The sequence below is a fragment of the Sinohyriopsis cumingii genome, chromosome 8, assembly GCF_028554795.1.
Source record: "Sinohyriopsis cumingii isolate HCF-2022 chromosome 8, ASM2855479v2, whole genome shotgun sequence".
Classification (NCBI taxonomy): Eukaryota; Metazoa; Mollusca; class Bivalvia; order Unionida; family Unionidae; genus Sinohyriopsis; species Sinohyriopsis cumingii.
Genome location: NC_142968.1, coordinates 27,978,321 through 27,994,117, shown reverse-complemented (window position 1 = coordinate 27,994,117; position 15,797 = coordinate 27,978,321). Strand labels below are relative to the sequence as shown.

General features: G+C 33.9%; 1 protein-coding gene across 1 annotated transcript in view; it reads left to right on the top strand.

Annotated features, from left to right (window-relative positions):
• The window catches only part of LOC149793194 (uncharacterized), a 63,513-nt gene that overhangs the window by 43,120 nt on the left and 4,596 nt on the right, over positions 1–15,797 (top strand). Inside the window, exons 12-15 of the mRNA XM_089967148.1 lie at positions 1,405–1,473; positions 5,206–5,364; positions 12,288–12,392; positions 13,353–13,508. Coding sequence (XP_089823274.1) covers positions 1,405–1,473; positions 5,206–5,364; positions 12,288–12,392; positions 13,353–13,508 — 489 coding nt within the window. The remainder of the gene's footprint in view (positions 1–1,404; positions 1,474–5,205; positions 5,365–12,287; positions 12,393–13,352; positions 13,509–15,797) is intronic.

Sequence of the window (15,797 nt, the reverse complement as noted above, 5' to 3'; positions counted from 1 at the left end):
TCTTAATCACCGACATGGATTAAACTTTGGGGATAACTCGCAGGTAGAAGTCTATTATTTTGGGAGTTAAAAGGTCAAAGGTCAAGTTAACTGTAATTAAAAGAAGCAAAATCATTTTGAAACTTAATTTAATTGAACTATTATTAGGCAAAGCTATTATAATTCATTCTTTGACATGCTTACCCAACTTTTTGACATTGGTGTCAAGAACACACAGTTTTCTTTGATCATGCGCTAAGCACACATACAGTGCCCTCCGTGTTGGATAGAGTTAGGGATATGTGACTTTTTTTGCATTACTGTTTTAGTAATGCACAGCTTGGCACCATATGTTTTGGTGCAAGATTAAAGTAAATGTTGCATTTATACGTTACATATTAGATGTAGGAATATGCCACAGCAGAATATTTCTTTCTACAAATCCGGTCTGTCCACGAGAAGACCGTGAATGTTCATTTGATGCATCACTACCATATTCTCTACAAAAGCAGGTTATTTGTATATTTTTATACTTTTGAGTGCCTATGACGATTATCTTGTGAATTTGTGATGGACTAATAATACAACCTGTTTGTGTTTGTTAAGAATTTATTTTCTTGAAGTAACTTTACCATATTCTACAAAAAAGACATGTTATCAAATGTCAATGAGCAATCGTTTTAAGAAAGAACTAAAGTAAATCTTTTTCTACTATGACAATCTGTGTTTATATTATATTATGTTTTGTTTACATTGCACTGTTCAGGCTATGTTAACTTCAGAATGTTGTGTTTCTTTCAAACTAGCTGGAAACTTTATGTTTAGGATATCCTCAGCAAGGCTCAGTATGGAAACAGTGCAATGAAATGGCTGGTGCCTAAATGTTTAGCCTCCATAGTTATGGCCCTTGACAATTAACATAATGTCTTCACATAAGATGTTGCTTGTAACAAGCTTATCTTACAAACATTGTGATGTATTCTAATTTAAGCTGGTATAAACATTGTACAATAGACACAAATGTACCTTTTTGTAACATCAGCTCATTATTTACATAGTTATGGCCCTTGACACCTCGTATCTTTGCATGGGATGCTGGTTATAATGAGGATAGGTCACAAACCATTCAATTCACTCTTCTGCAATTTGTTGTGAACATTATGTCATAGAATAGCATGTGCTTTTATGGGTTTGGTCTTTCCTACTCTATTTGGGACATGGTTATATCCCTTGTCATAAACGTTGATGGGCATTTGTCATTAGTATAACTTTCACAAGTTCCAAATTTTCATTCACACATATACACACAGACACAGACACACACACACACACACACACACTGTCCTTTAAATGCATTGATAGAACAAAGAGAAGTTCTTCATCTTATCATAGAAATTAAATTTAATTATCTAATCTCTTTTACAGAATCATTGACAGAAGATCAGGTCCAAGGTTGGCTGGATCACCATCCAGGTTTTATGAAGAAATATCATGGTAATATTCTATTAATGCTTTATTCTGCAATGTTTTGCCTTCTATATTTCTGACATTTTTTACCAAACAACTATCTGTTTGCCTAACTTTTAATCAATGCATGATTTATTTGCTGGTGCCATAGTGTAGTAAGTTATTGAGTTATTACTGAATGTCAATTGCATACTTGGGCGTTGATTTTATGATGGTGTTAGGAATTAATTCATTGAACCATTTCCATGTTGGATTTTGCTCCTATATGTTTGCTCATCTTTCCAAACATAGATCTTCCATCTGTTTTACATTAAGTTCAGTTAATCGTGACTAGTGCTGTAAGACACTGAGTCATGATGCCCCTTCTACCAAAGGTAGGCATATCTACAATACATCTCACTTCATTTTTCTCTACCTTTAATAAATCATATATTTTGTTAAATGTTCTTTCCAAACAACATTCTGGGCATACTGTAAATAACATTATTCTGTGAAATTTCAAGTAATCAAAATGTCACTAATGCTTACTGGTGGCAACAAATTGATAAATTTATACCAGTTAAATGCATTATGTGAAGTGAAATTTGTGTTTTAGTTCTGTCTATTAACTTGGTTTAGCTTAATCTTCATAAATGCAATCTTGTCAAGTATAAAAAATAATTAGGCCAGTGTTTTCTATAGTAGAGCTATCCCAATGCGTTTTCTCCAGCCTTTTTAACCCTTTACCTCATAGAGTATAGTGACAAAGTGCAGCACGCTATAAATAGAACACCTGTTACCTTGCCGACCGCATTCGCATAGCCATGCCTGTGAATTGTTAAGCAATGTAGTGGTGTTACGTTTAACAGCAGTTTTACCATTTTACGTTTTAGGTAGACATTTATTATATGTGGAAAAATTTAAGAGTAAAGTCCGATTGTTATAGCTGTGTAATTATTTTTCACAGAAGAATATTTTATGTGCGTTAAAATCGAGAGAGAACTCATTCACCGTCATGTCAGTGAGGCCGCGTGACCGACCGTAGCTGCTATTTCCTATACTCGAAATTTACACGTTTTTCGTCTGTGTCTACATCACTAAGTCATCTGAATTTGATAATCAATAAAAACTAATTGCTGCTTACATAAATATCTGAGCCTTTACCAAATTTATTGAATCTTTCGTGGTTGTGATTCTAATCGTAAAATCTTCGTAAGTACTGAATGAAATCCTGCCTGTGAATTGTTAAGCAATGTAATGGTGTTACGTTTAACATCAATTTTAACCATTTTACATTTTTGGTACACATATATTATATGTGGACAAAATTAAGAGTAAAGTCCGATTGTTATAGCTGTGTATTTATTTTTCACGGAAGAATATTTTATATGCTTTAAAATCGAGAGAGAACTAGTTCACCGTCATGTCAGTGAGGCCGCGTGACCGAACGTAGCTGCCATTTCCCATACTCGAAATTTCCGTGTTTTTCGATTGGGTCTACATCACTAAGTCATCTGAATTTGATAATCAATAAAAACTAATTGCTGCTTACATAAATATCAGAGCCTTTACCTAAGTTATTGAATCTTTCATGGTTGTGATTCTAATCGTGAAAACTTTGTAAGTACTGAATGAAATCCTGCCTGTGAACTGTTAAGCAATGTAGTGTATGTTACATTTAACATCAATTTTAACCATTTTACATTTTTGGTACACATATATTATATGTGGACAAATTTAAGAGTAAAGTTCGATTGTTATAGCTGTGTAATTATTTTTCACAGAAGATTTTTTTTATGTGCTTCAAAATCTTGAGAGAACTTGTTCACTGTCATGTCAGTGAGGCCGCGTGACCAACCATAGCTGCCATTTCCAATACTCGAAATTTACAAGGTTTTCATGTGCGTCTATGTCACTAAGTCATCTGAATTTGATAATTTATAAAAACTAAATGCTGCCTACATCAATATCAGAGACTTTACCTAATTTATTGAATCTTTCGTGGTTGTTATTCTAAGCATGAAAACTTCGTACATACTGAATGAAATCCGCGGCTGCCATTTTTGGAGACAGGAGATTACGACCCAGTTACTTTAAATAGCAGATATCGACCAGTGCATGAATAGCGACCACGTGATCTGACGTAATTGTCATTCGCAGAAATGAATGTAGTATCTACTAGGGGGGTTTCCCCCGAAGGTGGCGCTACAAAAACTAGCTCAAAATGGCCGATGTTTACAACAGGCGTCAAAAGGCGCCTCCATGCGAATCTTGTAGAGGCGTCAAAAGGCGCTTCTATGCAAATGGAGTAGAGGCGTCCAAAGACGCTTGTATGAGGTAAAGGGTTAAGAGCCATTAGACCCTCCCATATTTTCTTGACATTATAAATCCATGATGTAGAGGTTTATAACTAGCCTGGCATGACCATGACTTTGTTTGTACATGTTATGCTTTATCAAGAAACTCAATATTATTAATTAATTTGTATTATATCAAGGCCAGCTTTGCAATTATTGAGATGTCATTGTCATTCATTTGGATATCAAATGGACAACTGTTTGTGCATGGATTACTAAGGTCAAGGTCATGGAGGCAAAGACAAGATGTTGTTGATGGTTTGCAATTTAGCTAGTAAAGAAACCCATATATTCTGGTATTGAAAGGTAAAAAAATCAGAGTTTTGATCAGTCTGATAAGAAAATAATATGTGTATATAAAGTTCAGTGTGTTAAGTGCTTACATAGTTAACAATTTGGCATCATTTGGTCATATAATTCGCATATAATATCTTGGTTCATTTGCTAATTATTCCAAAACCCCTTGATTAATTGTCACTCATACTTGGCATGAAACACTGTGAGCTAGAATAGCTCCTTCTACAGCATGCTTGCTTCATATATGGGATCAGTCATTATGAAGCCAAGGACAATTCTTTACTTTATATGCTCTCTTGTCCCTTTTAGTCACAGACCGAAAGGAGTAAGAGTGTTTGAAAATGTGTATTAAATCTTAAGTTTTGAATTGGCTATTATTTCCTAATGGATTTGTTTGATCCTCGTCATAATTCTTTGTTGAATTTTTATTAGGCTAAGCTGTTACAATTCATTATTTGACATGCTTACCAAGTTTCTTGACATTGACTTCAAGGACACAAAATTCCCATCAATACTATGATCATGTGCTAAGCACAAAGAACCAGCCCTCCATGTTGGATGGAGTTAGTAATATGTGACTTTTTGGGGTTGACCATTTTGGCACCGGACAATTAGGCAATTTTGTTTTCTGGTGCAAGACAAAAGACATGTTGCATTGATACATTACATATTATATGTAGGAGCATGCCAGAGTATATTTATCTTTCCACATTTCTGGTCTGTCAGTGAGAGATCCGACTGTTCATTAAAATTTTTTTTAAAAATGGCATTCAGCTACTGATAAAATTTAAAGATGAATACACGTTTTCCAACTTGACAGTAGCAGTATATGCTATTTTATTACACCCTACTGAAACCAGGTCAACCTTACAGAATAAAAAAAATCCACAGCATTACTGCGATGATCTTGTTAGGGTTGGCAGGGATGCATCTAACTTGAAGTATGCTTAAAGAGGTAACATTTTCTCATGCACACAGAGAAAACAGATAAATCAAACAACTTAGGATTTTAAAAACAAAGAAGAAAATGAATCTGCAAAATTATCAGTACTTTATAAATAAATAAATAAAACCTGCTGTTAGAGGTTTGAGGAGTTAAAAATGTCAAATATTGTATAAATTTTAGATGGGCATGAAAACCACCGCCAATCCATTGCACCAACCCTCAATGAGTTAGGTATTACAGTAACAGAGACAGGGACTGGAGTAGAGGACAAACAAAATCGACGGGTTTCTACACAAACGAAGGTTGTTTTCTCTGAAACATATAGCAGCCAGATTTCAGGTGAGATAAGGAAGAAGTGGTTTTTTAAATAAATATTTTAGAATGAGGTTTGATAATATTCCTGCATGGGATATGTGTAGCCAGGGTATTCATAGCAGATAATAGTTTAGTCCCTAGATTGTTTCAGAATTGGAATATGTCAATGAAGCTAGATCACATGAGAATATTGTAATTCACTCACTCAATATATTGATATGTATGCTTGATTGTGAATAAGGCCTTTACATGTGAATCCAGTAACTTTCATTTTGGCAGTACATTGTTGACAGATAAAATAAAGCATTGAGATTTAAGGTTACTTAGAATAACAAGATGGTTGTAATAGAGATAAAGAAATCCGACTTTGCATGAACTTTTTCATGTAAGAAATTGTTGGTTTCAATGAAAAGTGTGGGGGTGGTAGCTAATTATAGAGGACCACTGATGCTAGAAATAGCCACATGCATACTATTTTTAGAACTGTTGTCTGATCAGCAGTCTGTGATGGTATGAGAGTCTACAGACAGATGGCTGAAATGTTGGACTGGATTTGGTGGAAACTACTAAAAGACATATGTCAAGGCAGATGTGTCTAAAACGATTAGTTCCATGCATGAGCAGTTTCCAGTAATTTTTTGGTATGAGTGGGATCTTCAAATGTGTTGAAATGGAATAATTAATAAAAATGCTGGGGACATTGTCCTTTTGTAAACATCCTATGAACAGGTAAAAAGTGTTACAAACAGATTTTTTTGTTCAGCTTGCATACCAGCCCCTATCTTGACACCACTTAGCTTAATTCTACTTTGAGTAGTAGTATTGATTTCCCAGCCTAATAGACCAACTAACAGCATGAATATTGATTTTTCTGTTTACCAATCATATAAGCACACTAACTCTCAAGTGAAGCCAAAATTAGGACATGATGGTTGCATCAATATTAAAATGGCATGTGTTTGGTCATTTCCAGTGGGATTTCATTGAGTCATTTTGTGTTTTTCACATCAATCTCCAGCCATTTATCCTTTGTTCTCTATGGGAAATACATTGTCAAGTTAATTTTGTCATCTTTTGGCTGAAAGTAGAGAAATGTAATGTGCATTGACAGACAGATGTGCAAAATTTTGACAGTACACAAACTTTACAACTCATCATTAAGCAGTTCCCTCAGCAAGGTGAGCCTCAAGCTTTTAAAGGGAATAATACATTAGAAACAACTTTTCTTCTTGGGATAGATAGATCATTGTGGAATTAACTAATTGCGGGCTTTGATCATTGTAAATTGAGTGGTCATTTACTGTTAGAGTTGATACAAAGGTAGAGATGCTCCTAGGGCACATATTCCATTAAAGTAATGGGTTAACATTTAATTTGTTTTAAAGGGATTAAAATATAAGACCGAATCTTGTAGTGTCAGTTTTATTCATATTTACCCTTGGTAACGTAGCTGGTTCAGTCTTCAAACCAAAACTGGAGTACAGATCATGGTATTTTGCAGCAACGTAACTGAATCAGTATAAGTGTTTCGATTCCATTACAAAATTAGGCATTGATCAGCTTATTTGGAGTTTTAGTGTCAAGGTTGCTTCAAGAAGTTTGAAAAAAACATGGAATGTCTTTTAGATTTGAGTGGTAACCTAATATGAATAGATATATGACTGCCTACAAATTTTGTTCTTGTTTGCACTCGTCACTAATGAGCAGAAAGATGAAGACAAAGTGCATAACTTAGACCATCTGCTATGTTGATCACAATACAGTTTTAGGGTGTCGCTTCACAGCAACACAAAATGCCGTTTAATGTTTCTTTCAACAAAATTGATGTTTAGACATAAATTACATTTTAAATGGGTGATTGTATTTTTTTCCTCTCTCTGTATCTTGTTGCATTTTGAGGCACTCATTACCACAAATCATAATCAGAATATTTGGATGAGGACAGCCAATCATAGAAGAGGTGCATTGAAAAATAATGCTCACAGTGGTCCTAAAAGTAAAAGATACACTGATGCAAATTTTGATTAAAATGGTCTATTAAAATGGAATGACGGTAATAAATAAAATCCCCATGTATTTTTTTCATTTCTTAATCATATTAAGTTGCATATGTTATTTTTATTCTACTCCTCGATGATTTACAATGTATTGGCACTCAGGCAAACGGTATCATAATATTAATAACGTGAATCACACTGATACATTAAAGTTATGAAATTAGCACTGAATACAGTAAACCAGATTGCAATATTCGTTACTGTCATTCTTCATTTGTTTCAATTTCATGAATTATTTTAGTACCTAGCCTTAAATTATTGTCCATTGATGGAATTTAAAATAGATATACTGAGTAGGCTACTAGCACATTATAACACAAATTATTGTTAGCAGCAATTTTCAGTGAATTATTTATTGAAGAAATGGATTGTTATAAAACTTTTTATTTACTTTTAGTGTAATGACGTGCATAAATTTGTAGTCTTTTTAAAATAAAAAGCAAAGTAAAAACTAGATTATTGAAGGTTTCGATGTATTCATTATCCTAAGGAACCTCACCAGGCCACTCTGTTGTTGATACATTGTAATTAATTTGTCAGCACTTCCTGTATGGAGATTGATCATGTAAAGGTAAAACAGTTATTTATTCAATAAATAATTATCAGACAGTAGTTGTTCAAGCTCACTCATACTTGTTTCTTCTTTTCTCTTTATGTTTTTCTCTTTTCCTTTTCTTTTAAATAGAAATAGTTTCTATATATTTTCCATTTGTAATTCATGCATACTCTGTTCACACCAAATCTTTACTCCTGTCTTGCATTCCATTTGTTAGATGTTTCTGATAAATAACTCAACCGTTATCAATACATAGGCTTGAATTAGGAATTTAAATTAAACTCCTTAAGTAGTTTTCTATAAAAAACTGCAGTTTCAACCAGTTGCTTTGAAATGTTGTAAAAAATCATGAAGGTGAATGGGTTTTAACAGAACATGATATACACTGATGGCTTTATTATTTCCAGTGACACACTGTGGCTGTGACTTTGGAAGTAATCACACCCAGAACCATTTGATCATGAACTAGATGTTCTATCAACAGAGAGACCATGTTTCCTCCCCCACCCACAAAAAATTAAATTGTGGGTCCCAGTAAGTCAAAAAAGGGTGGCAGGTGTTTAATGTAAATTGAATTTAAAAGATTATTTTTTGGCATTTTTCATATGTTTCCATTCAGCTTCCAAGAATATATGGCTTTACAAACTTTAATGGGCAAGGGCAATTATCACGTGAGACTGGTGCTCATCAATTTTAGGTTATGATGCCTTGTCTGCTGTATCTTTTAGGACGGGATTGTGTTGTCCTGTATGCCTCTCAGTGCATAACTGTAGACCTATGGCTATACATGGCATTGGAGTATCATGCACATATATATTTCCATTGATATTTGACTAAGAGCATTCATGAGAGAGAGAGAGAGAGCTATGTGAATGTAGAAAACTGTGGCAGTGACACTTCCATTTGTAGCATATCTTTAGTACTTTGCAGTGATCAGTTGCTGCACTTTGAATGTTTTATAAATTCTTATTCAGAATGGATTCACAATCATTGCACAAGAAAAGCATTTTTGACATTTATCAGACCTGAAAAGTTGGCTTGTTTCCTTGTTTCATAATTAAAGTGAACATTGAACAAATGGTGTACTTGTATTCAAGGATTTGTTTTCTGTTTAATTTTCCACATGCAGGGGGAACTTTTGAACCTGTGTATTTTTCTTCCATGTACCTAAAAAAAACCATATCAACTAATAAGGACATAATAGGTTCTTTGTACTTATATATGCCAGAGCAAGAATATTTTCTCCAAGCATTTGAGAACCAGAGTTTTTAATGACTTCTAATTGGTTTAGTGACAGTAATGATTTTGATGAAATAATGGGATGAGGGGTGGTGGTTGTGCACACTGGAACAAATGCATTTGTAACAATTTGTCTGCTGTTTTGTTTTTATTTCTTCATTCTGGAGGCTCATATCATATAAAATAAGAATATTGTGCCTGTCCACACATAGTCTTCTGATGAATATATAAAAATCAGAAACATTAGTGTGTTGCATCCCATTTGCCTTACAGATGCCATACTCTCTCCCTATCTCTCTCTCTCATAAAAATTGTAAAAAAGTACATTTTGTGATCATTGATCAACATAAGGAATACTTTTATTGAATTGGGAATTAAAAAAAGTGTAATGTTAGCTTCCCCTACAGTTACATACTCAAAACTACTTTAATCACTTATGTTCTGGTTTTCATTCTTAATTATATACTGTAGATACATATGGCTCTTGCTTTTGCGAAAAAGATCTGTGCATCTTTTGGATGTTTATTTATTGTATAAAAAAAATGAACACTGTTATTCTGTGGCAATCATGATGTTCATGCGCTTAGTCAGTGTTAAACATAGACATAAGCATAACTTTTAAAATGAAAGCTAAAAAAAGGTGTCAGAGATAATTATCTGTACTTAACGTAAGTACATAAATCATTTAGACAATGTTTCCAAACAAAATACTTATTTCTACATACTATCATTAACTGTTTTGTGCAAATGCAAAATTTTCTATTTTGGCAGTCGGCTACTTAAGAGCGTGTTAGCCATAATGTTGATAATACACAAAAAAGGTTCCATATCTATATCATCATGTTAGTTGCATTTTTTGTATCAAATCAAATAAAGGGGCTGGAAGAAAAGTATCGTACAATTTGGCATGCAAATCCTATCTGCGTAAGAGGAAGTTGTCATGTTTTTTTTTGTCAGGTCAACACATTTCAATTGATCAATTAAACACTGTTATTAATATTTTTATGTAAGTAATATAAATGCACTACCTTAAATTAATTTATTCTCATTCACAAATGTGATCAAAGATAGCAAGGCAACCAAGCAAAATGAGTATATACTAAAATAAAAAGCTTTGTTTTACATACACAGTTCATTGCAGAATTTGATATAAATTTAACTGAATTGGCACTTGTAGATGAGATGAAGTTTCACTATAACTTACAATGAACTCATGACATCAATTTTGATGCTGATGGTTGTTTCACAAAATAAATTTTCATAGGTTTTTAAATAAAAGAATCTTGTTTTCTTGTGAAACAAGCAATAACAAAAGGCAGAGAAATAAAAATGGTTTCATGTAAACATGATGATTTCTGAATAATGATGTTATGGATTTTTCAAGGGTGAAAGATCTTGAAAAGAAAGGCAATTTACATAAAAAAGCAAACAAATTCATTATAAAAGCTGTTAGTGACATTTATTCCTAGTGTGACTATCAAATGAGTAACCAACCATTAAACAGGCTCCCCCCCCATTTTTCTCAGTGTCCATCTGATATGCCTTTCCCTTAATTTATGAGGTCCTTCAGTAACTGAATGTCACTTACGGTGCTTTATATGTTTTTGGACTCCATATGTTAGTTATCCAAGATCAAATATGTCCACTGTTAATAAATGAAATATCAACATTGAAAGAACTTGTAAATAGCTGCTGAACAGAACTGGATCAGATTTGATAAAAGGCCTCTACACGATGCTTATCACCCATCAAATTTGGATACGTAATGGGGGCGCTCACCAGTTAATATGTACTTTAGAGAGAGTGACGTATGTAAAGTGAAGTAGTTTGTATTTAAAACATGCACAATGGAGAGAATGTTGGCATACCTATATGCTATAGTAATGTAATGTGGATGATATTTCTTTGGGTATTGTACTTTTGGAAATTTTACATGATTTAAGCACACTGCTGACTAAAATGACTGCTCCCTTGTGTTAAAAAATCAGCCTGAATTAGTCTAAAGTACACTATACATTGCAGCTATTAAAATAGGGAAAATGAATTTTGCCAGATTAGACAATGCCAGCTTCTGAAAGTGCAATGAATGAATTGCCAAATATATAAAATGTGAAAAAATGTTATCGGCTCTTTTTTATACAATTTACCTCTGAAGTTCAGGAAGTGAAAATGACCAAGTAGAGCTAGCACTTTTTTGAAAGGTTCACATTTGAAGTAAGGCCAAGCTGTATACCTTATAACCCATTGTACACCCATCAATCATACATCAGAATAAAGGAATTAAAGGTTCTTTTAATTATACCTAAGATATACAAGGTCTTTTTTAAATAGCCAGTATAACCTGTGAGGAAAGCCGGGGAAATTCTTTTTCTTTAAAATTCTAACCCTATGGAAAATACGAAACTGTATAGCGCCATCAATGGAAAATTGGCAAAATATCTTAACATCCTAAAATTGCCCACAAGAACCAGACCAAATGTGACTAAAAGCTTCCTAGCACAAGAGCTTTTCAGTCTGGCTGACGTTACTAAAATTAAATAGCTCTTAAACTGACATCTTCACCAAAACCAAGCAGCAGAAGTCTGTGGAACTTCTTATACAGTATTACACCACAGGGCCATTTATGTTCGACAAATGATACTAAGCTGGTCTCCAATAGTGCTACCATTATTAAAATAGATAAAGACTATTACATGTCATAAAGCTTCTTGCTAACCCAGATTGTTTGGTGAAATGTCCGTACGTTTAACTGTTAGGTAGATGAGAATCAGGTGAGCAATCTCAGCTACCACTTGGGCCTCATGTTATATTCTTCCTTTAGTCATAAAACATATAAATTTAATGTTAAAGATTAAAATGAGATAATATCATCAGCAACATGTGAATCATTGAAATATGCTAAGGAGGTAAAAAGTTCTCATGCGCACAGACATAATAAGAACACAGACAACTTAAGATTTTAAAAACAGAGAAAAAAACGAATCAGCAAAATAATCAGTGTTTCAGAAATACAGCAGCATGGTCACTTGCTTTTAGGAGCCTGCGCTTGAAAGCTTGATCAGTTATTAAAGTATCAAATATAATTTAAATTTCAGATGAGGATCAGCTCCATCACCAAGACGTTCCACCAACCCTCGAAGAGTTAGGTATTACAGTAACAGGGACAGGGACTGGAAGAGAGGGTAACAGTCAGAGTTCAGGTGAGATAAAGACGAGTTTGTTGTATTTAATGAATGTTTTATAATGAGGTTTCCTAAGAATCTTGCATGGGACGTGTGTAGCCAGGGAAGTTGCAGCAGATACAGTCCCTAAATTGTTTCAGAACTGGAATATGCAGATAGATATCTTTGTAGCTGGAATACTTGTTATTGTTGTAATTCACTCAGTTCATTCATGTGTGCATAATTGTGAGTGACACGTTTGCATGTGTATCACCTGACTTTGATGTTGCAATGAAAACATGTTGACAAATAAAGTAAATTAGTGGGACTTTGGTCAATCAAAATGATAAAGAAGATGGTATAAATATAGATGAAAAAATTTGACCTTGCATTAACTTCTTAAGGCAAATTATTGTTGTTTTCACAGAAAAAGGGTGGATGTATTGGCTAATTGTAGAGAATAAATGATGTTAAAAGCAGCCAAATGCATATTTTTTTTTATCAAATTAGATAAAAGGGATAGAATAAAAGAAAAGTTCAAAGGCGTGCAAATCCTGTTTGCATAAGAACTAGTGGTCACAATTATGTGTCACATCAACTGTTTTCAAGGGATGAGTTTTTAAGTTAACAGTTGTTTAATGAAATAAATATCCCTAGTATTTTTAAGAAAGGAATCTTGTCTTACTGTGAATCGACTACAACAAAAAGCCTCTTATTTTCACTCCTTCTGTCTTGCAACATCTTCAATAACTAGAATGTTAAAATTACAATGAGATAATAACTGCATCGTGTCAATCATCAAAGTATGCTTAAAGAGGTCAAATGTTTTCTTATACTGATTTAACAAAAATAACAGAAACGATTTAACGAACTTAAAAATTTAAAAACAAAGAAGAAACTAAATCTGCAAAATGATAAATGTTTCAAAAAAATGCAAGTATGGTCACCTATTTTTAGGAGCCTGCTCTTAGAGATCAGAAAATATTATGTAAATTTCAGATGAATGTGAAATCCACCACCAAGCCACACCAACAGTTGATGAGTTAAGTATTACAGTAACAAAGACAGGGACTGGAAGAGAGGGTAACCAAAGGCAGTGGGTGTCATCACAAAAGAATGTCATCACCTATGAGACTTGTAGCAGTTCTAGCTCAGGTGAGATAAGGAGGAATTCCCTTATTTTTGTTAATGTTTTAGAATGAGGTTTGATAAGAATCTTGCATGGGACATGTGTAGGCAGGGTAGGTGCAGCATGTATAAGTGCAGTACTAAAATTGTTGTCAGAGAAACGTTTCGGTGTGTTAGCTAATTGTATAGGACCACTGAAGCTAGAAATAGTCACATGCATACTTTCAGTTTCTTTAGAACTGTTGATATTAGATCAGCTGTCAATGATGATATGACAATGGACAGATAGGAGGCTAAAATGTTGGACTGTGCTTGGGCAAACTAGTGATAAACATCTGTCCAGGTAGAGAGTTCTGTAAAATGACCAATTCAATACAAGAACAATTTCCTGCATCATTATTGTACTTGAAGTATGGTAAATTGGCACAAAGTGTATTGAAGAGTACTACAATGTCATCATAATCTTAATCATAAATTTCGTTCAAAGAATTGTATAGTTGGTGCAAATACATTGAAATTAGATGCAGTTTTAAATACTGTTGAACAAGGATATGGAAAATAAGGTGCATCACAAGGAGAAATGGCATGTCCTTGGAGAAATTCATTAAAAAATGCTGCAAAAAATCTCCCAATTTCAGGTCCCAGTCTCCCACTTTTTTCATTCAATCTCCCAATATCACTTTAAAAAAGTTGACAGGTATGAGTATCTGTCCTATAACATATATGAACCAGTGCATGGAGTTTGCTAGTGAATGTATTGGGTGGTCTAGCAACACATCCCTCTTCCCAAACATTGAGATGATTGGATTCTGCAGGTAGTTATATGTTCACATCCCTTCCTAACTCTTTAAACTCCCCCACCTTGGAAGCTTGATTGGTAGAAATAGTTATTTCTGCAGGCATCTGGGCCCAGATAAAATACTGAAAGCTTTAGAACTAAGCTCTGTGGTATTTCTGTCACCAACTGTCTTTTGTCAGTTGTATGTATTTAATTTAATTGTTTGTCTGTTAGTTTTAATTTTTTTAAAAATTCCATTACATGCTATTGTAATGTAACATTGTTTACCAGACTTGACCTTGTCCAGAACTGAGTTGAGTTTTGTTTGACCTGATTGACTTTCTTTTATTTTTTTTTATTTTCGATGTAAACAACTAATAATATAAACATTGTATCTAGTTGCTGACCTTGTTCAAAAATCAACTTTTTTTTATTTATTTATTATCTTTCTCAGAGTAAGAAGCATTAATTTGAGTCAAGGTCATGCCTGGACTACATGATCTTAAGCATGTTTTAATTGGTAAACAAACTTCTATTTTTTCCAGAAGGATGAACTTTTGTGCCTCATCTGGGAATCTGTTTTGTGTTTTAGTTGTATAACTGACGTTTGGATAAGAATTATATCAGTCCTGCTTTAACATCTGATATGTTAAATTGTATTATGTTGTGGCCAGTTTAGGCTCAATTTTATTTTCTTCAAATAATTGAATTCAAGTGATTATTTTCTCTGGAAATACAAAAGTGCTCTGATATAATTATTGGATAAAGACATTCACTGGAATTTATACGGAATTGAAAACTGGAATAATATTTTCTTGTTTCAACAAGAGACTGTGTTGTTACATCAGTACAATGCTGGCTATTACAGATGTCATTGCCTTCCATCTTGAATTTTATTGGGATTTGAACTGAGATTCACTTAGAACTTTTCATTGATTGGACTTGTTTTTTCATTCTTTGATTATTTTTGGATTGAATTTGTAAAACTGAAAGATTTTTTTTCTCATTTTTAACTTTGTATTATAGGGAAATAAATTATTTGTTAACTGTTACAAAGCTTGTTGTCTTAACTCTTTTCTGTTACTTATTTTAAAAACATACACTCGTAACACATCATTTGTTGGTGGCAGCTGCTAAGATATCCATTGCATTATAAGCAGAGCTAATCAATCTCTGTAGGGACATTGCTTTAGAGACCTCAAAGATCTTACTGGAGCACAGTCAGAACATTCTGCAACTTTTGGCCTGGAGGCAGAGACCCTCCTTGGAGGGCGCATTCCCTTTGTGGCTTCTTAGGATTTCAGAGACCAGCAATACCATTCACCGCTCCGGTGGCCTAGTGGTTAGAACGTCCGCCTTGGATGTGGGAGGTCGTGGGTTTGATCCCCGCCGAGTCATACCAAAGACTTACAAAAACGGTACAAACAGCTGCCTCGCTTGGCACTCAGCATTAAGAGGTTAGTGTTAGGACTGGTCGCCCCGGTGTCAGGATAATGTGACTGGGTGGGACATCATGCTACATGTCTGCGGCATGATGC